This window comes from Gavia stellata, chromosome 5 (genome assembly GCF_030936135.1).
Source record: "Gavia stellata isolate bGavSte3 chromosome 5, bGavSte3.hap2, whole genome shotgun sequence".
Taxonomy (NCBI): domain Eukaryota; kingdom Metazoa; phylum Chordata; class Aves; order Gaviiformes; family Gaviidae; genus Gavia; species Gavia stellata.
The window spans coordinates 30,968,438-30,991,188 of record NC_082598.1 but is presented as its reverse complement, the minus strand read 5'-3'; the positions used below and the strand labels follow the sequence as shown (position 1 = coordinate 30,991,188).

At 45.7% G+C, this 22,751-nt stretch overlaps 1 protein-coding gene across 1 annotated transcript in view; it reads right to left on the bottom strand.

Annotated features, from left to right (window-relative positions):
* KIT (KIT proto-oncogene, receptor tyrosine kinase) overlaps positions 1-21,331 on the bottom strand; it is a 54,868-nt gene extending 33,537 nt beyond the window's left edge. The window contains exons 1-2 of the mRNA XM_059817440.1: positions 21,265-21,331; positions 2,274-2,513 (exon numbers count right to left, since the gene is read on the bottom strand). Of these exons, the coding sequence (XP_059673423.1) occupies positions 2,274-2,513; positions 21,265-21,331 (307 nt within the window). The remainder of the gene's footprint in view (positions 1-2,273; positions 2,514-21,264) is intronic.
* Between the last annotated feature and the right edge of the window lie 1,420 nt (positions 21,332-22,751).

The window sequence follows — 22,751 nt, the reverse complement described above, 5'->3', positions numbered from 1 at the left end:
TTTCCTCTCAGTCCACTTTTTCTCCAGTATGGACAGAGCCAAGATATCTTCACTACACAGAAATTATGGCTCCCCAGGAAAAAAAAAATACACTTGAAAGTAGAAGAAAGGAACAAAGACCTGTTTCACCAGCTGCTGAAGTTGCAGGGAAGGCCTTGCTGGGGTAAGCAGAATTGCTAAGGCACTCCCTTTCCCATTTTCCACCCCCCTCTGGAAGGGAGACTTCACGGTGAGAAGACATGAAAGGATTTGCCATAGGGAATCCAGGCACAAACAAGGCTGCTCACAGTCATGTTCTTCCCTTGACAACTTTCCAACCCAGGTACAACTCGGGTAGCACTTGCCTTCTGGGTATACCTCAGGTTTCCAACACAAGATGTGGCAGTGCTTATCATTGCTTGTGTCTGAAAAGACTTGAGATCAAAATCAAGAGATTTTTTTCTCTCTTATGTAGGTGTCTGAACTAGCTTGATCTTCACTAAATTTACTTGTATAGGGACACAAATCGCTTTTCCAGACGAAACACAGGCACCTTCTGCCAAAGCAGAAAGGTGAAAGAGGTAAGTGCCTACAGTCTTGTCAACACCATGTCATCCTTGGTCACAGAAGACTAGAAAATTCATTGTTAGCAGATCCAGATGGACGTTAGAGATAAACAGCTGCCACCATTTCATGTGCCACTTGGGACTGCGCAGGATCGAGGTTCTCCTTCCAGTGAGTTACTCTCGGTCCTGTTCTCTCTTCATTCCCAGTTTTACAAGCAGAAAGCATGTAGGGTGCTTGTGGCAACCCCACAAGCAGCTGAGCTCATGGTAGCATCTTCAAGGTGGTGTAAGATGTCATTGAGCCACAGCTATGAAGGTTACCCTATTGCAAAATGATGGCCAACCTCACAAACATACTTATTTTACTGCCAGGAACTTGTCAAAGTGAAGTTTGCATATTTTTCACACAATTGAGACAAAGACATTAACATGTTGCATGAGAGCCACATAACTTCTCTGATGATTTGGTAATCATGCTCAGTGGGAGGGTTGCCTATTACCCTGAGGTGAAGGAGTCACTCATGTAATGGAAGGCACAAACATCTCTATGATCACAGCTGTCTGGGATAATTACCATGACCTTCAGGAAAACAGTCATGGTAGATAAAGTCAACAATGATTGTCACGTATAGGTAAAATACATGACAGATTTCCTTTAGTCATAGTCTCAGAGAAACACAGAAGGTCGAGAAAACTCATCCATGGTACCTGTATGGCTATTTGGACAACTCAGGAGCGGTTAAAGGAGCACTCTTTAAATTGTATGGCCACTACATCATATGTCTTCCCTTAGGAAAATACTCTTCGCTGTGCTGTGCTAGTATGTCCCTGTCTTGGAAAACAACCTTGCAGTAATTCTCAAAGGACTGGCAGGGTTCAGAGGAGGCTCTTTGAGGCAACCCCTTTTGGACAAGGAATGCTGTTTCCAAGAAAGTGGATGCTGTAGGACTTTTTTCCATCAACAGGGAAAAAAGACCACCAGAGCTATGTGAAGGAGAAGCAAAATAACTGTCTTCCTTGGAAAGGAAAAGGGAATGCCAGGGATGGTAAACTGGTGGCTTGAGGACAGCTGATGAAGCCACAGATAAGGACCCAACAAAAGAAGAGAAGAAATCTGAAGAAAACACTGGACAAAGTGTAAGGGTAATAAAGGACTGGGAACATGGGTCAGAGCACAGGCACTTTTTTCCCATCTGAGACATTTCTGATCAGTCACAAGGTAGATAAGGAGCTGAAGGCAGAGGAATCATTGCTGCCTGCTGGCTTAAGCCTAAAAGTACGGCCTCGAAAAGCCAAATCCTTTAGCTAACTGCCTCAATAAATCAAGAGCTTGGGGCCAAACCTTACATGACTCCATACTGATGGATGGCATGGAATCAAAAAGACATTTCTACATACTGCTTGCTTCCTCACAGTACTACTGACTCACACAACTGATTCAGGTCACTTGACTAGGTTCTAGAAAGAGAGCTCAGGTATATTTCACCACAAAACAACAGGGATGTAAAGAGAAACTCATCCAGAGCTTTGTTCTGGTGACAAAGGCCATTGCAAGCAAAGCTGGGAGTGAGTTTTCTTTCTACTGGACAGAGGAGAAGATTTCTTCTATCACACTGTATTCTCCTTCTGTACCTCAAATTCATTCCCTCCTCTAGCGTTTACTGTCCTATTATTTTGGGAGTGGGGAAAAGCGGGGGAAGCAAAAATAATGCCTTCATTGATATTTACCTTTAACAAAAACATAAAAAGAGGTGACAATACTCCCTTTGCTTTTGCATATGTATCTGCCTATGTCTCTGACTGTTGCATTTTTGGTGTACCACTCTTTCTCATTGGAACTCCTTGCTTTTGCCGATGGGTCCGAGTTCTGGAAATTCCAAGTCACGGGTCCATCCTCATTGCACCTCAGCCTTAATTCCTCCCCTTTATTCACAACCAGTGAAGATTCTTCATGGGGCAGTGAACCACCTGAAAAAAAAAGCACAAAATACAATGCCAATCAATATAATGCTCTCTTTTTTTCTGCAGCAAAATTGATATTTATAGTTGTGTATGTGCAGTTAACATGTTGAGAGTTATTTCCTAAAAATACTAAGCTGCAATGGCACTGTGCAATTCTACAGACACCTTTTGGCTTGGTAAGACCTTTGGGACACAGAGCAAATAACCACTGCAGATGGAAACTGGCCTTTAAAAAAACATTTTAAACTAGTTTCAGATGCACCAGTTTCTGCAATGGTTTGGCTTTTGAATGGGAACAGACCCAAGCTATTTAAAAATTAAATTCAAGAACATATGAGCCTGATTCTACATGGCAGCACTTTTAATCATTCTTTGTCATTTACTCAGTATGTTGCCAAGAACTAAAGTCTCCTTGCTCAACAGTTATCTTTTTCAAACTGCTCTCTCATGTATTCAGAAGTTCCACTCACGCTCTTAGATGAGAAATGTCCAGTCTAATCAAGGTATCAGTACATGCTTTCCATACTGGCTTACTTCTTTAGTTGAAGTGCTAATTTGTCATTTCTTACCTCCAAAAAAATTTCATGCAAAATATTCTTCAAGCTTCCTACCCAACGCTACCAAATCATTTTTACTGAGGTACCAATCTCCTAGTCACCAAAGCTGCTCTAAATGACCTCTTACCTTCTCTTTCACTGAACATGCTATAACACAACTTTTTAAAAGTTCTCAGAAAATAAAGCTGTGTAAAATCAGCAGCTTCAATTCACAATTCCCAACTACTTCCCACCTTACACTGCATACTTGGAGAAAGAAGCACATTCAGGCTTCTCTGCCACCACTGTTAAGGTAAGTCAAGCAGGAGGTTGCTGAGTTAGCACACCCCTGATGTGAAAGTCTTAGTGAACCTACAAAATGGCATTCATAAATGAAAATGCATATAAATTCTCACCACTACAGACCTACTTGAACATCAGAAGAACATACGCAAATATTGAGGTGGTCTTGCAGGAACAAACCTTTCCCCTTTCAGAGTAGCTCTTTAGTCCTACAAGTAATCCTTAGCTTACAGTAAGTGTACTATTAGCTAATGTCCCCCTCATGTGAAGCACAGTTGTACAAGACTGTACAACATCCATATGTAGTAGTAGAGTCATGCCACTGAAAATACTACTTACATTCAAAAACACACTCTGCGGCTCCTTTCAGAGCCGAATTTCCCTACCCACACAGATAACAACAGACGTTCAAGCAAAACAATCGGATAATTAGTTGGGATGAGATTATATACTCCAGACTTAATTCACTCATCTCACAGCTTTAGTTGGTCTTAAGGTATATACTGGATTAAGACCAGGTCAGGTAACTGCTCCTCTTCCTGACAAATCCACCACAGAGAAGGAAGCAAAGGATGGTCAGACCACCTGCAGAGTCTGATTACTTTGTCTGTGGCCTGGGTTTTGGAGGAACCCTTGTTCTCTCCCCATCTCCCTTGGATGAAGATCTATTTATCAGTGCTAAACCCAACAGGCAGTCATTTTTCCAGCGCCACCAGAAATTTTCCATGAGGTTCACTAACCCTGCATATACAATTCCATGACTAAACACATCAACAACCATACTAGAAATAATAATTGCCAGAAAAAGGCAGAAAAAACCCCCATTTTTAATTTCAAATCTGCTACCTCCAAGTGCAGGTGCGAGCCTGAGCCATGAAACTGCAGCTCAGCCGAGGAGAGCAGAAGTCCAAGACCTCAGGAGCACAGGTCCCAGCCAGCAGTGGCTCTGCATACAGGAGAGCTGGAAAAACCCTTTGCCTGGGACAGAGGGGGGCCTGACAGCAGGGTAAGGAGAGGCAAGGAGACCTCTGATTTGCAAACCTCTCAGATCAGAGCACAAAACTTTCACTTGAGATGGCAGAGGGCGAAGACCTCTGAGAAGGTGTCAGGAAAGACCAGGCAGGTCCTTGACGGGGATGTCTTTGGAAGACTGCTGCTTCCCACAGGCCATGGGGTGATTCAAGCGACAAATGACAGGAGCTGCACAAAACAGCAAATGTGCAATGCTGTATGCCCACTATGGCACTAGGTCCTCGGACGAGTTGGGGAAGGCTGGGGAAGGAGAACATCAGGACATCCTTCACTGTATCACTCCCTGCCTGCAGCCAGCAAGGTCTCAGCATGGGCCCTGCCAGGGAAGGTGCACGTGCGGCCAAGCTGGGACGGCCCCCGCTGCCCACCCTCTGCCCCACCACCGAGGAGCACGGCACTGGGCAGGTCACGCAGCCCCAACCACGGAGCAAACACCAGCGTGTCCCCTCAGCACACCGCAGGGCAGCCCTCCTTCACCAGCACAAGGGGCGATGCTGGTGGTGGCCCAGCCTCAGCTCCTAACGCCTGGCACAAAACGGGCAGCGGGGGGAAGCACACCAGCCTGCTGGCCCGAGCCGTGCACCCCCTCCTCCGGCAGCAGCCTCGGCAGCACCGCCGGCACGGCATCGCGGGCGGCCAGATGCCTCTGAAAGCACAAAGCCAACCAACGCAGACCCTACCCGACGCTCTCCTTTCAACAACAAAACACCAACGCGACACCTCGGCCGTGTGAACAGAAACGCGCTTGCAGCCAGCAGAAACTCCCGGTGCACAACCTACGCCTGTGCACGGAGAGGGGACGCTCCCTCCCCAGACCTCACTGCAGTCTCCGCATCCTTAGCAGGGCCACGCGCTCAGCCGTAGCAAGGGGTTACTTCATTCAAAACGCCCCAGAGATACCTGCAGAATAAACTCATTTACTTGCCCCTGAGGAAACCAGGGGCTGGCTTGCTGAACCGCTCCCTCCGCTTCTCTCCCGGGTATTTATACAGCGGATTAATGACACACAGGGTAACCGTAGGCTCCAAAATGCCCAAACAAAACCAGCCTGTAACGTACTGCACAGACAGGCATTGGCCTTCTCCTCCTCCCCAAACCCACTTAACTGCCCAACCCGAGGGCACAAGGGCGCGTGAAAGTCAAAGGTAGGGCGTCATCAACAGGTTTGCAGAGGAAAGGGACAGATCGGAGGTAGCAGTGCATAGATTAATGTCATAACTGACCTACTAAATGAGTGTGGATCTGTCAAACCATACACATCGCTTTGATGTGTGCAAACGCTGACAAGGGTGCTGCAGGAACAAACCCTTCCCTTTCTGAAGACTGGCTCTTGAGTCCTACAAATAACTATCGCCCCATGCCCCTCTAATGCATAGCACAGTATTGCACAGTTGGACTGGATGTATAATAGCCATGTCTGAGCCGGGGGGGGGGGGGGGAACATCTCTCAAAAACCAACACCTCCATGCAAAAACACACTGCGGCTCCTTTCAGAGCCGAATTTCCCTACCCACACAGATAACAACAGACGTTCAAGCAAAACAATCGGATGATTAGTTGGGATGAGATTATATACTCCAGACTTAATTCACTCATCTCACAGCTTTAGTTGGTCTTAAGGTATATACTGGATTAAGACCAGGTCAGGTAACTGCTCCTCTTCCTGACAAATCCACCACAGAGAAGGAAGCAAAGGATGGTCAGACCACCTGCAGAGTCTGATTACTTTGTCTGTGGCCTGGGTTTTGGAGGAACCCTCGTTCTCTCCCCATCTCCCTTGGATGAAGATCTATTTATCAGTGCTAAACCCAACAGGCAGTCCACCAGCGCCTGTTTTTCCAGCACCACCAGAAATTTTCCACATGACGTCCACTAATCCTCTACACAAACTCACATGACCGAACATACAAACAACCATCCTAGAAATAATAATTGCCAGAAAGATTAAGAAAAACATAATTTCATCTTTTTATGCAACATCTGTGACTTTTACCTGCTCTTTCCCCTAGCACTCATCACACCCATTCAGGTTAGGAGTTCAAAATTTTGAAACACATTATCAGGACTATCTAGCAAGTTGGTGGAACGTGTTCAAAGGTGGTAAACAACACAGCAGAGTATGACTCTATCCAAAGGCACACAAAATACGTTATGTACTGGAGCTGGGGAAAGAAAGGTGTAGAGGGAACAAGCACACTGTGGCACTCCACAACAAAAGCCACGATATTCCAGTTGAAACCATCACTCCTATTTCGAGACAATCTTGTTATGGTTTCTTTACGCAGACTACAAATTCTTAGCAAAACAGTTTACAAATCAAGTTAATGCCTTGTGCAAAGGATTCCAACAATCTAAAGTTTTTTTCTGTTGCCTTCTGAAACCAATGTGTCTTCAAGAAAAGTATGGCAATGTAAGAACAGGTTGTAAATGCAAAAACTATCAGATGTACTTAGTGTTAAGCACCTAAATATCGCCTGTCTTTAAAAGGTAAGAATTTAAATGGTGCTTAGAAAGACAGCAATGACTTTGTATCTCCTTTTTGGAAGAATAATTAAGTAACAGAAATCTGAGAGTTTAACCAACAACTCGTAATCCAGTGTACTAATCCCCACAGCATGCGTCCATCTGCTATCTCTTGATCCTTTCTCAGGCTGCTAACGCCTGAGGTCTGAGACTGCTCCATTTGTACCACACCTGAGGCAGGACGGGGTTCCTCCCGGCCCGCTGCTGCTATTGCGCACTCCAGTAACACAAATCATGAGCATAACCGTGACAGTAACATGAATAATTTGGGAATTGGACATGTTGGCAAGATATAAACCAGGGATGGTAAGCCATCTCCAAGTGCCGAACCCCAAGGGATATGGAGTCTGCTGTCTCCTCCCAGGGCTCCATGTTCACCCCAGGCAGGACCACGACTTTACCAGTCACCAGTGGGATTGTAAACTCTCTGAGCAACAGGATGGAGGAACCCATGGCCATGTCTCCACTGAAGACTTCCAGGTGCAGGTGTGCATCCTTACTCTGTTATCTGATGCACACCTGGGCATGCCTCCACCCCCCCCACCTCCTTATACCTTGGAAAAGGAGGTGGACCACTACCTCATTATTCAGCTGAGTGTCACCACCTCTGTGAAGCCCACGTGACCAGAGGGACCCCACAGGACAAGGGGAAGAGAGGAAACCCATCCTCTGCCCCCATGGCTCCTGCGGGCTAGTGTGGGCAGATGATCCCACTGTTGGTCAAGGGCTGTGGATCCCACTGTGAAACATCCAACCCTTCCCATACACTGCATAGCCAGAGTACCACACTGGGGTTCTGGATGACCCTCTAGAGTTGTTATCAAGGGCAACTAGCAGGTAATTATTTATGCTAACAAAATATGTTGATAATGGCAAATATTTAATAATTACCAATACATTTTTTTAAAAAGTTTAAACATACATGTAAAATATATTGCAAAGCTCAGAATTAGACAGCCCAAGACCCATTTTGGATGTTCTAAATTTGTGTCCCACAGCTGAAAAGAGTCACTTCCACTAGCTTAGCTTCTCCTTGTAATATAACAAATTTAAGTCAAAAACTACAACGCTGGGATCACTTGTGAACAAGGCTGTGTAACTGCAAAAAGAAGCAGAATATATGAATATATTACAAGCAACTTCCTAAGCCCTAAAAATGAAGGGAGAGGGAGGAAAGAGGGGGAGTACACCAGTTGTGACTTCTGCATGCAGAAGGAACATCTGGAAAACCGGGCTGGAGGAATTAGAAAACGCAACAGCTCTAGATAATACGGATAGGAAATGCAGGTCAAATTGCAGGGATATGATTAAGGACAGCAGAATGTTCCTGCAACAATTAAGGGATGTGCAAACAAAAAAAGCTTTGGCTAAGGAGTGCGCCATCCTGGAAAAAAATGTTTTCTGCGGGAGCTTTTGAGCCTCAGCCACAACACTGCTTTAGCACAGAAAAGCACATCAGGTGCAAGTCCGCATCACCCCCACAAGCAACTGGAGACCATCTCCAGCTGCCAAGCAAACAAAAGACGTGGGACTGCCATGGAATAAGATGAAGAGTCAAGTGGTGTGGATTTTATTCCCAACTCTGCCACAGATTTCCTGCACAACCTCAGGCCAACAGGTTAGTCCCTCTGTGGCCGTTTCCTCTTTCAACTCTTATCGAAACATTAAAAGGAACAAGAATTTTGTGGCCGCTCTACAGCACAACAGATTGCTTTCAGAGGAAATAAACCAAACCAAAACAAAAAACCCCTGTGCCTTATCCCACCCCCTTCCACATGAAACTAATCTCAAACATCTCCCAAGACAGGGGCACGACGCAGCTTCACAGTACAGCCACAACCTGCTCACATGCAGTACCAGCACCTCTGCCGAGCCCAGGGGACTGGCAGTGACCTGCCAGCGGGTTCATTGCTACCCAGCAAGAGCGAATCCCTCTCCCAGGGCCGGGATACACTGTAAGGGCATGGTAGGCTCTTCTGAGCTTCTGCCTCCTCCCCTTGTGGTTCTCCATAACCTTCATAGTCATCAGCAGTCCCCACGTAAGCTGTACAAACACTGCACAACAAAACAATGACCTGACCGTGACCTGATCCTGACCATGATTTCTAAACCAGTTAACGTTTTTCTATGACAAATGCACTGAGGAGCTAAGCTTCAAAGGACAAAATGTCCGTGACTTTCGTGTGAGATTGTGGTGATTGGATACAATTAGAGACACTACTTTCTTTTCAGTGCCTATTCATTCTGGGCAGTGGGTTCATTTCAAGGGCTATCACACAGACCTTACCCACTGCATTTTTCAGTTTCTCATCTACAACAACATAAGGGAGCAGAAACAAGAGATACGCTTTATCAGTTAAAGTAGTGGCACTGTTGTAGATGCAATGGTCTGGGGATATCAGCAAGACATGGCTTGCAGGGAGGTAATATCCTCTTTCAGCATACCCAACGCTGCTGGAAAAATGAACATGTTTTCAGATGCACAAGTCTTCTGCAGGTCTGAAAGAAAAGCAGAAGCAAAAACGCCTCTTTTACACAAGTGCAGAAGTCCTAGCCAGAAGCCTGCCTCGTCTTCTTTACAGTATTAGTTGGTCTAATTGAAGAGTATCGCCTTTCCAGCTCTGTCTCTAATTTGTTAAAGCCACTATGACACTTGACATATGCTATGATGGAGATAAATTTAAGACCCTTTCAATTATATTTTCTTTGTCCTGCCATTTCATGCCCCAAGGAAACCAATAAAGTGTCAAACTCGCACATTAATCACACTGAAACAACTTTCATTTACTCTGATGTATAAAATCTCCCAGATTTTTCAAAGGAGAAATGCTATCATATGCTTACTTGTTTTGTTCCACTTTACTAAACAGACACTCTCACTTCTGCTGGATGAAAAGTTTAGCAATGGCAAACGTCAATTTTAAATTATTTGGTCTGAAAGCTACATCAGATCCCATTTCAGCTATGCTGTGGGGGAAAAGAAGGCTAGCAGTATAGCCTCTTACTTCGCAAAAGAAACCATCCACGCCGGCAGCTACGCTAGTGTCTTCCTCAAAGACACATGCCAAAAAAGACCGAAGACGTGACTGTCGCCTGCAAGCGTCACGGACTCCTGGCATATATGAATGCCACAAATCCTTGCTGATAGAAATGCTGACCGGCTCCTCTGCTCCAACTTCATCTTGCAGACTGAAAAATAATTTAACTGTCACGGGGCACGTATTACAGGGTCTAGACTGATTAGGCTTTCCCGCAGAACTAAGTGGTTTGTGTCTAACCCATCTAACAGAGTCAGTGGCATCTGCTGACCAACAGATTCTTCAACGCCCTGTGTTTCCCAAGCAGAAATGCAGAGCTCCTGCACTTGCGCTTGCTCTGAACTTCTGGATCCTCAGAGGCTGTAGACTACTAAGCAGAAAACCAGGGGAGAGGATTAGTGGGGGCTTTGACATTTACCCAGCTGCATGAGGGCAACCGCTGTCTTCTCACGCAGACTCCCCTCCCCGTAGACCCTTCACCCTGAACGGGAAGAGGGCAGAGGAAGGGCACTGTGGAGGGCAGAAGGCAGGAGCTCACCAGCCCAGCACTCAAAGGCGCAGCCAAACTGACTCCAGCTGCAGGCGGCATAAAGGAGAAATGGGTATCCCCCAAGACAAAGAGCAAGTGTGGAGCCAGCCAGCCAATTCCTACCCATGGCAAACCCAAGAGAGGAAGTGGACGGAGGCTGGAACAAAGGTTGTCTTTATCATCTGTGGAGGCATAAGCATGGGGAACCACAGAGGCAACTGGACCTTGGCTGTGGTTGTGAGACACCCCCCTTTGCAGTGATGCCCAATGGGAAGCTTTCAGCTCCACGGTTTGGGATTGCTCCTACATGGACCTGCCTCGCTAAACACTTCACGCCCTGGGAGGGCACTCCACAGGGCAAGTAAAAGGCACTTGGTGTCTACCCCTTGCAGAGAAAACAGCTCAGGCGACTGAGGAGACACCCAGCTACACCTGAAGAGAGGTTATGCACCCCTCCAAACGAGATCTGGTTAATCAGAAACAGCCAGCATCAGAGGCGGGGGGCAAGAAGACAAATCCAGCCAGCTCTCTAGCCCCCGCACATCCCATTCTCCAAGAGAGACATGCACAGGATCTTCAGGCAGAACAAGCGTGAGCACCTGGGCTGATCCCCTGCTTGTGGGTGGAAGCCAGCAGATCCTCCTGCAGAGGGTCTCGCCGCAGCAATTAGCAATGCAGCTAATCATGCTTTGCTTCCTTATTTTGGAAGCAGGCTTAGCAGAGCAGATTTGGCACATGACCTCCCAAACGACCGTGTGAGAGCTGCCTGATACATGCAAGCGCACCACTCGGTCAAGGCAGAGAGCTGGGGGATGGAACTGCACCTTCCAGAGACAGAGACGCACCTTCCTCTTCCCCGGCTGCTTTGTTTTCCCTTGCTGGGGTGAGGAAACTCCAGCCATGCAAACAAGACACTTTTCCTGCCTGCCAAGCAGCTTGCCCTTTCTGATTGACATGCCTTACTCTGCTAATATAGCTAATAGAGGCATTTGTCAAAGACAGACAGAGCGAAGTATAATTCTAGTTCAGCACACATACTAAATGCCCACAGCAGGATCAAACACCATGTTTCTTCCCATGGCTGGGTATGATACCTTTCTGAATCCTCTTGTTCTGGGAAGTCATGGCTTTGGGGCTTTTCCTGGTTTTTTTGGGTTTTTGGGTTTGTTTTTTGAAGGAGGACCATATGCACTACAGCAGTCCAGTCACTCACCTTGAAGCACTATAAGCAACAACCTATTCTAGATGATGAATTCATTTTATTACACTACGTTGATGCACTATGGTCTCTTACACCTAAACTTCCCACCACAGAAGGAATCTACAGGCAATGTGTAAACAAAACCAAACGCAAAGCATGATTGACCTATCAGGTTCTTTTAAACTAGAATGGTTTAAGCTTAGAACAACTACCTGCTAATTCTTATTCACAGAAAAATACAGAGGACAGATAAATACGTATGTATGTACACACACATAAGTAGGATTTGCAAAAAAAGAGCAACTGTTTGCCACAACACTTGTCAGTGTTGAGATTTATAAAATATTTAGACCGATCCTTACTCCTACTGAATTTCTGACTTCTTCCCTCTAATTTCCAAAATTACTTATTAACCAGCTATTCCCACAGTTAGTTTTATCAGCTGTTAGACACATAAATAAACAAATTATAAAGTAACTATGGAGAACGATTAGAAGCAATAAAAAAGCGCATAACACATAGTGTATTCAAATTCAGCTGTCACTCATCCAGTCTATTCCTTTAATGGCTTTTTTTCTCACTTCTCTTTGCTGACATTTACATTAAAAGGTGTGATATCTTCCAACTTCCATTTCGAACGAATGTTCCTTGTAATGAGCAACATGAGCTTGAAAGCATGTTTTCTGAAATGCAGTGAAAAGGTAGTTTTAATGAAGAGAAATGAGAAAACTGGAGAACAGTGAATCGTTTTGCAATCCGAATTAATGCCTATTTGGAAAAGGCTCAACTGAGGAAGGAGATGTAAGACTTTTGGCAATGCGAATTCTAATTATTTCAAGTCTTGGCAGTAATTTTATCAAATAGTAGCAATTTCATTAAAAGGTGCACTGGTAATCATCTACGTAAGGCCTCCAGAGGGGAAAATATACCAATAATTGCATAATTATGTTATCATTGCTCTTATGATGGACCACATTAAATACCACAAAAAGGAGCACTGCTTTTTACTTTCTCTATATATTTAGTTCAGCACTTTTTCCTAGAAGATTACAGCAAAAAACAAGACTTTCAGATTAATAAACATGCTCACCAAATTTTGCAGAAAAGACACAGCTATCTTTTATGTCCATGTTACTTTGTATTCTCTTTTCCTTCACTGAAAGAACCAACAGATTCATGAGAAAAATGCTGGGTTTAGTAATAAGATAGCTAAAGTATTTATAAAGCTCTATTACTGAAATACAAGTCATTGCATCAAATGTCATGCATCCACATGGCACACAGATCCATTTAAGAAGCAGGTTTTGGAATATTTCCATATCTCTCCATATAAATCAACTTCACCTAGTCAGTGATTTTTAACAAGCCTGCAATAAGCTAGATTTCCTTTGTCTAACCACTGCACAAACTTTGCTGCTCATTAGGATGCTGTTAAAAAATTCTTGTAAAAGCATTGTCTTGCAGACAATACCAAATCTAATAAACACACTTTGAATGTGTTAGCATTACAGAAGTATCTTTGCACATGCCTTCTGAAACTGTGACTAGGACAACTTCTGGAGTATTCATCGGCGGGTTCTTCAGAACCTCCTAGGCGGAACAAATCTTGCTAACACTCAGCAAGATCTGTCACTGATGTTGTCTTGGAAGTACCTTGAATACAGAGATTTAAGTATTTTTCTGGCAATCCAGTTTCATTTCCCTAGTCGTCTTCTGGCAAGGAGGTACGTAACTCGGCCATTGAACTTCATCTCCAATGTCAGCAGAAGTCTCACTTACATATTTTGCTTGCCAATTGTACTGTATTTCCTAGTTTACTAATAAGCCCTAGCATAAATTGCATATATATGGCATATATACAGGTAGCTGCTTTTTGAAAAGTGGTCCTCCTTCCTTCCCCAGGAGAGATACACAAGAGGGCATCGCGCTGTGGGCACAGTCTGAGTACCTGCCTAAGCAGGGAATCCCATTTAAGCATCGCTTCTGATGTGATCTAGTTTACGGGAGGAGACCAGAAATACAGGGTTTACTTCTGCTCCTTCCATTTGACCTCTTTTATTATGCTGCATACCTCAAATCCAAGGTATGATGATATTAGCGTTACTGCAAAATCAGCAATTTTATGTATAATACCTGGAAGTCAGACGTGCTATGGAATAGGAAACTTCAACAGCTTGTGTTACAATGAACACTACTGGGAGGAAGCTTTTATTTTGTTCAAGATAACATAATTTCTTTTCAAAGTTAAAAAGTTATGCTCATCCAGGCATAGAAAGCACTTCCATGCCGTATAAAATAGCAAACAAAGACTAAGGCAGCAAAAGTAAAGAAAAGAATCAGGCAGTCACCGAGCAGCAGAAACTGAGTGCCTCAGTACCAGGTCCTAGTGCAGAAGAGCATCTCACACATACGAACAGAACCACCTTCAGGTAAAAATACCATCTTAAACTCCATATTTAATTTAATATTACATTAGAAGTAAAAATGCAGCATTTTTATAATGCCTATTTTTCTATTAAAATGTAAAAATAGTCAACACTGATTTTGAAAATACAACAACATAAATTAAAATTTACACCTCCTCTAATCATTAAAAAAAAATTAAAGGCAAAAAAATTATTCAAGCTGTACATTTGCTGCCAAGATTTTAAAGACACTACTGAATTCACAGAAGTCAGTAGCTGAGCACCTCTAGGCAGGTTGTGCCGCAGCAATAAACCAGCCTTTGGCATGTGGAGCTTCCTAGCAGGTGCAGAGAATATATTTTATTTCAGTTCATTCAGTACAACTCAATTAAGCAACTAGTCCATTCAAAGAGGAGCTACTGATCAGGAGTTGAAAAAAACCACCATGAATGTTTCTTTCCATTGCCATTCTAAGAATAAAAAGAGGATGAGATGGACTAGTTCTAAAATTTTTACAGCACAGTGATTAGAAACCACCAGTTTTGACTACAGATAGGCCTTTCAGACATTAATTCTTTATTTCAAAACATTTCTCAATGAGTTTTTTTCTTCTGAATTGGCTGGCTTCTATGTGGTGCTATTTATCTAACGGAAGAACATTTCAGAATTCTCATTTCCTTCATTGTAATCGATGCAAATAATCAGTAAAAAAATCAATTATCTAATATGTCAACACTTTCTATTTTCATACTAAAACATACACATGAAGAATCAGAATAAGTGTATATATAACAAGCTACATAATTGCTTAAATACAGGCACAGTGATTAATCAAAGTAAGTGTAACATTAAGTGCAAAGGCTATGTTTAATTAAAACTCTATCTCAATGGTAATAAAGGAGGTTAAACCTTTCTTTACAAAATGATTAAGTACAAATGCAAAACAGTTAAAATGAGGCTTACTGTTGGCTGATTTAAATCATGATTAAAATCAGATTTACAATGCTTTGAATCAAATTGAAGCACACAGTACACAGGGAGGTAACTATTTTGTTAAACCTGGGAGCACTACATTTCTTATCTGGAGTCAGATGTCAGTCTTACATATCATATCTTGAGGAAATGCAAACAAGTTGGAGAGAGCTGAGAAGAAAACGAGGAGGAGGAGTTACAAAAGATGCACCAAAAGAAAAGGCTGAAGAAGTTACATCTGTTCACCGTAGAAAAGTCAAAGATGTGATATTGTCAATGTGTAAAATGGTATTGTAAGAGGATGGTGATCAGCAGTTCACTATATCCATCAGAGCAGGGGAAAAAAAAAGGATGGAATTAAGTGACCAGCAAGGGAGATTTGGTTAAGTATCAGGAGAAGCTTTTGAACTTTAACAACTAGTTATGCACTAGAAAAAACTGCTGGTAGACTCTGCACCACAAGTCTGCCTTAGAGCAGGTTAGACAGCAGTCTGCCTGGGAAGATCTGATCCGGGGGAGACCAGATGACGTCGGCAGGTCTCCTCCAGCCTTACTCTTACAGTTCTGTAGAAGCTTCCTAAGACTTGCTGTCTTAGAAACCCAGCAGCAGGGGGGCAGGTGAATGCGTGAGAAAGTCAGATTCCATTCGGCAAAGAATGAAGCTTCCAGTTCTGAGGGCTGCGGACAAAAACTTCAACACGTGACATTGGTGCAGCCATTAACTACTGAACAAAAAACAGATTAAGAGAGCCAAATGCAAGTTTTTAATCTCATGATACCCTTCAGCAGGAACCTAGTTAGTTCTGCGTGGCCTAGGTATGTGAATACCCAAAACACTTCTATTACACAGCTTATTCCTACCTTTCTCCTCCTCTGAAACATGCAGGCTCTGAATGACACGTTATAACCAACAAGTTTGATTTCTTTTTCCAGTGTGGCTTTTGCACATTTTTTTCTTTAAAAGAAGTCCATTCCATGTCACGAGGAGCACGTTCACCCAGCATGAGCAGAGGAGCACCCTTAGCTTAAGACAATTACTGATGGAAAAAGAAAGGAGATGTAGGACTAACCTGGCATTTGCCAGGCTTCCAAAGAACCTGTAAGAGACTTTCAAATTTCCCTGCCATGGTTTTCATCTCTTCTTAACGTAAATCAGCCCATGCATCCTCTTTATCACTTAGATTTACAACCGTTGGTGCCTAGTTGACCAGCAAATTCGTCTCCGTATCAGATAATTAATGATTTTGTTACATGATTACGGACTCAGCTGTCAGATGACATTTAAAATCATAGACATTTAACGCTGTCAGCCTCTCCAGTGGCAAAACCCCCTGTAGCTGATAATTTTACTAAATGATGTCTCTTTTTAGTTACAATTTCGAGAAATGATCCGTATGGAGCAGCCCAGGAGTTGCATAGCATGGTACCACATTAGAAACGTCTCTTTTATTTACATGCCTGTAAGAGATAATATAAAGATAATATAACCAAGAGCCTTACGTGGTGCACAAAAAAGTTCTGTTGCGACATGAAGAAGATCATTAAAAATCCATTTACATGTATATCTGAAAACCTGTATTTTCAGAATAAATCAATATAATCCCCAAGAATAAACCTGCTGAGAGATTAACATTTACTGTGCTTTCTAATTGGTATAGCCGAGAAAATAGGAGTCGTGTTCTCCCTTCAAATACAGATGTTTACACTCCCCTCACGCTTTTATCACTAACGGCAGCAATCTTGGCCAGTGCACAAACAATACACTTCGGTTGCCATTAGGTTTGGCAACTGGCCAAGGAGACTACTCACACGCGTAAAATTACGTTCATTTACGACTGTTTGCAGGATTCATTGTCAAAGAGGGTCCTTTCAGAAAAAGCCCTTCTAGTTTCCTAAAAGTCACTGAAAAAGCCAAGCACAGTACTCTGCGGTAAAGCAACATAGAAGAGTAATAATAATTTTAAAATCCCTTTTATGTCAAGTCCTAGTAATTTGCACATGCATTCTCTTTGGATTTTCCTAAAAAAATGTCCAAAAGATGTAACACGCTGAAATCTGGATCACCATTTTCATCAGATGCCTTTAGCATCATCTCTCCCCTTTCGCCTAAGGTTACAATGAACACCTTAAACTCTCTTAAGACTGAAGAGAGTCATCAGGGGAAGCTGAACTTCTGAAGGCCAGAAACAACTGCAAGTTGTTTCTTGTGCAGGGGAATATTCAGAAGGCCATTCAGAAATTACAAAAAGGCAAAGTTTTATACTTAAAGTGAGAGGGTACTTACAGTAAATGCAATGCATTAGGCTATTAGACCTCATTTCCTCCAGCCATTCTCTGAACAGCTGAAAGAGACTTAAGGAAATGAGTCAAAATCCTGGAAGATGTTTGTACTAGATGAAAAAGAAAACAACATCTGTAAAATCATGTGTCACACACACAGAGCAAGACAATGTGCAATGCTTGATCTCTGCAATGGCATTCATCTTCATGGACAGACAGAAAAAGCTGAGAAGTGGCTTAACCTTGAGCAATTACTGCCTCTCTTCTACAGGATTGATATGAGATTAGATCGGTCGTCGCGTATTGTAGATAAACATATATGCTGTTGAAACTCGTTGATGCTGCGCGGTTCTTGATTCATCCAGAATTTGTTGTCCCTTACCTTACACCAAGAGTGTTGACTGAAAGTTCAGGCTAGAAAGCAGCTTTCCTTCAAACTACAAGTGCATAATATTTGGAATTTAGTTTGACAGCTCCAGATATGCATTAAAATTTTTTTTAATAGCTTGCACTAACAAAGAATTACAGTTCAGACAGAAATCCAAAGAATATAGAGGTATCGTTAGAGTCTCTCACAACAGACCAGAGAGAGAAAAGCTCCTACTGACAGGAACATGACTCCCATGTTCCTCCTAAGACCTGTCCTAGCTCGTGTTTACATGTGCTAAAGACATATCCTCGCTGCTTCCACCTGTGTCCGGGTGCAATATGTCACTTCTGGAGGTGACTCAGGATCCTTTGATCAATTCGGGCACCTGCAAAGCAGCGTTACTGTTTGGACAAGCAACGATAGGTTTCTGGGAGGGCTGAAGCGAGGTGGAAAGCCCTCGGAGAGCCAGTATAACCCAGTGGTACTACAGCTGCAGTCATCTCTCAACGAGAGGCTCTCCCTTGCAAAATGAGCATGCAGAAATGCCTCCAGTCTCTATCAATGGTACTTAAACGGGATGCAAATGGGAGTCTCGCTTCTTGCCAAATTTATCACAATCTTTATTATAAAGCCTGAAGAAAAATCACTTACGCACTTGCTGGGAGAGGGTTCCCAGTTGTAACAGAAGGAAAAAGATTTGAGTATTGAGCAATCTTTGACATTTCCATTCTGGTCCTGGCAGTGGCCTTGGGCCACATTTCTGCACAGGAGAATCTGCACTGCCGCAGGGGAGGGAGGAAAAGGAGAAGGAGAGAGCAGAGATGGAAATGGGGGAGGAGGGAGGGCAGGGTACTCAGATGGTTTGCGGGGGTCAAGGCAGCTACTGAGTGACAGCAATTAGAATCCTCATCAAGTTCAATCTTCCTCCTTCAAGCCTCCTCCCTCCCGGCTGACAGGTAACAGGAAGCATTATGAAAACAGACATTCTTCCCTCTGGGCACAGGGAGAGCCTCCTATTACTCTGCAGCCGACGGAAAAAAAAAGGCTGTATTGATGGATTCTGAAAGGAGCCATGTCCAGTCTTCCATGACTGCGGGATGGAAATGCCACAGAGACTCTGGCAGAGTACTGGGTGGTAGGGGACAGGGCAAGCCTTCGGAGAGGACAGGAGAGGCACAGAAAAAAAGAGCGTTCCAGAATATTGCATAAAAGGAGGACTACGCAATCCCCAAATGGAGGGAAAAGTGGAAGCATATGTTAGGATGCAAGAAAAACAAAAGTAGGAAGGGGCTGTGGACAGAGGAGATAAATGGTTTACCCTCCAAGAAGCTACATTAAGCTGTGTTTTCTACATCCTCCTTCCGTATTTGCAACTAAAGGAAGAAGCTCTTGACTGAAGGCCAAAGAAAGATACTTAATATAAATTTGTATACCAATAAACAACAGGATAGGTCTCAGTAGGGACTGTGGGAGATCATCCAGTCCAAGCGTCTGCACTGAGGCAAACCCAAAAGTAACCCAGGGTCATGCTAGCTCTAGAGCAACCCAGCACAGCAGATCAGCTCTGTCCTGCCTGTCACTTCTCATGTCCCCTGCGCCCTTGCCAGCACACGAGCCATCACTCTTAATACCTCCTCCAGCACAAAACTAGCCCTGAATATTCCTACATCTGTGTGATACACAGATGATGGGCATACGTACACAAAGACAGCTGTCTTTTGCAACAGCAAGTCATTTATATCTACTACACAGTGTATTTTTGTCTATACAAGTTTGTCTGATGTGCCCCTGAGGTGAAATGTCTCCCACAAGTAAGTGTCTGAACGCAGAACCAGAGGAAGCATCACGAGAAAGGTTCCCTCCGTGCCTCTCCAGTATTCTGGAGCCTGCATCTCATGACTTCCAGGAGATGCTGCCAGTTTGACCTGTTTCTCAAGCTTTCCTTAAGGACAGTCTAACCATATGATGAAGGATAACCTTCAAGCACAGGCAAGAAATCAATAAAGAAAGTTGGTGCGTGTTAATAATTTCAACTTTTTATTTATTTATTTATTTTGAGGAATAACCCATTGGTCAGAGACTTTCCCATCCCTGTAGCCACAGCGCTAGCATTTTGCAGATGTATGTGGGTATTCCTAAATAGGAAAGTCCAAATTGTCGGATATCACACTCTAGTTCAGATTCTCAATAAACAAAAGGGAGAAAACCCAAGAAGTTACCCAAACAAAACTAGTAACAAAAATGTTCGTAAATCAACTACTGCCCCCTCGCACATCCCAAAGTAAAGTGCTTACAATGAAGAAGCGTGAATTGTCACTACTGTTAGTTCCTGGTATTTTAGCTTTATTTGCTTCCCGCAGGATGGGCAGAGACTTGCAGAGCCCGGCTGCTCTCACACGGGGTGCTCTGCAAGACTCCTCTCTGTTGGTGGCAGCAGACGTTAAACACCTAGCACTGTGCATCGCCTCCCTGGATCCTCAGCTTGCTCTTAGCTAAGTAGCAAAATAACCTTTCACGCTATCCACTTTCAGACTGGGGGGTGCATAGGGCCAAATGCCTCCCTGGGTGCAACTCCTCAAACACTAGCAGCGACGTCCTTACAGCACCTTCCTCCACAGACCTCCAGATGCCTCTTCAGCCTTCAAACTGTGCAAGGAACTGCAGGGCAACTCCACCAGCCATGTGCAGGGCTGCCCAGCACTGCAGCCAGATGCTGTATTCGAACTCGCTAGCCCTGTGCACGAGGGCTGTGAGGAAGGAAAAGGCAAGGGGTTTTCCTTAGGCAAGGAAACCCCTTTTAGCAAGGAAGTGGAAGGGAACCTTTCACTTTACACCGGACACACGAAGGGAGCCTTTGACTTTATACCCGACACACCGAAGTTTTAGCACTGACAGACCTCCCGGAGGCCTGAGCGGCACCGCTTGCCCCCCTCGTCAACGCGGAGGATCGGCAGCGCCAGAGCAGACCAGCTCTCATGCCTTGTCCCGCCGTGAGCCGCCTGCCCGGCCCCTCGGACCGCGGGGCACCGACCCGCCGGGGCGCCGCGGGGCACGGACCCGCCGGTGGGCCGCAACCGGGGCACCGACGCCGGGGCAGCGGCCCGCCGGCGGGGCGCGGCGGGGCCCCGAGCCGATCAGCGCCCCCCGAGGAGGCTTCACCTCTGGCTGGGGAGCGCTGGACACCTGACGGCGGCGGCTCGGTCCCTGCCTATTGTTCAAGGAGCACTTAACCGCGGGGACATTTTGTACTGATTACCAGATAGTTTATTGTCAAAACAGCCCGGCCCGGAGAGGTGGGGGGGCCCTGCCGGCCCCTCTCCCAGCCCCGGATAACCGCGCACGGCAAACAAAGGACTTTTTTCTTCCCCGGCGGGGCGTCCCGCAAAGGCGGCGCGGGGCGATGCCAGGGCAACCCGCGGGCTGCCGCCGCGACCCCCGGCACGGCGCTGTCCCCGCCGGCCCCGCGGAAGGGGCCGCCGGCGCCGAAGTTTTCCCCGCAGCCGCCCGCACCTGCCCCGGCCCCGCCGCCCCGCGGGGCTCCGCACCCGCCCGCGCCCGCGGCTCCCACCTGCGGGAAAGAGGCTCAGCAGCAGCACGGCGTGCGCCAGCTCCCAGGCGAGGTACGCGCCCTCCATGCCGCCGCCACCCCCCGAGCCCGGCGCGGCGCGGCTGCCGCTCGCACCGCCCGGCGCGCAGAGATGCCCGAGCCCCCGCGGGAGGGCTGCGGAGTACAGCCGGCCCCGCCGCGCCGCCGCCGGCCCCGCCTCCGCCGCCCGCCCCGCGCCGCGCCGCGCGGCCCCCCGCGGCGCCCTCCGCCCCCCCCCCCCCGCCCCGCCCCGCCCCGCCGCCACGGGGATGGGCGCAGGTGGGACGCTCCCCCCCGCCCCCCTGGGGAGGGGGCGAGCGTCCTGGTTTGCCTCGGTGGGGCTTACCATAAAGACCCCAAGTACCCCCCAAAATAAAATAATTTTATAAAAGGAGAACCCCGGTGGCCGAATATGCACACGGTGCCGTCATGGGGGAGAGATGGCCCTCCTCGCGGGCTAGGGCTTCTGCCGTGCTGGGCACCGGCAAGTCCTGCGAGGAGGGGTCGGGCTGTGGGGCTGCGTAAAGCCGGGGGGCAGCGTGCTCCGGGGCGGGGTGGGGGGGGCCGGCCAGGCTGGGCACGGGGCCTGGAGAAAGAGAGAGAGCATCCCTCAAAGAGCGGGTACAAAGCCATTCGTCTCGCTCTGAAATCCTCACTTACAGCTCCTGGAGGTGTCACTGCGGATTCTACGTGCGCCAAAGGTAATGCTTCTGCCCTGGCCTGCACCACTGAGATCTCAAACTGTGCCTGCTCTGGGCTGTCACCTATTAAGGGTCAGTCAGAGCACCAGAAGTGAGACTTGAAAGCATATGCTGTGACATAAAGGGAAGGATTGAAAGAACTGCCTGGTTTGGTACGGAAAAGAAAAAGCTGACAGGGAGCTTAAACATGGGAAAGGTTCTTACAAAAAGGATTGTGAGCAATTGTTTTTCATGTCTCTCAAGGGCAAGATAAAAAGTAATCCATTTAGTTCTCAGCAAAAAAAGAAATCGCTTAAATGTTAGGAAAGCACTTGCAAAGAGTAAGGAGAATTTAGTCTACAAATGCATTGTGGAGAAGAGGCTGTGGAATCCCACAGAGGGATTTTTTTAAGCACTGATGAGACAATTGACAAGGAGGATCTGGGAGCACTTGCTTCTGTAGCTACAGAACCAGAGTGGAGCTGCTCTTCAGGCAGAAATAGCACAAACTACAGAAGCGTCTGTCTTTAATACTGCTTTGTCAGTCGGTGTCACACACTGCTGAGGTGAAAGAAAGGTATGTAGGTAACCCAGGCAGAGGAGTCATCCATGCATTCACCAGCTGCGCTCTGCCCGGGTATCCACAGGCAGCACCCTAGCAGGCAGGTGGGGGAAGGACACACAGACCGTCAGAAAATCCATACCAACACTTCTGGATGTACAGAAAGATGTAGGGGACACATGGCAAAACCTTCACCCGTGGAAAAGCAGATGTGTAGACTTCTTGAA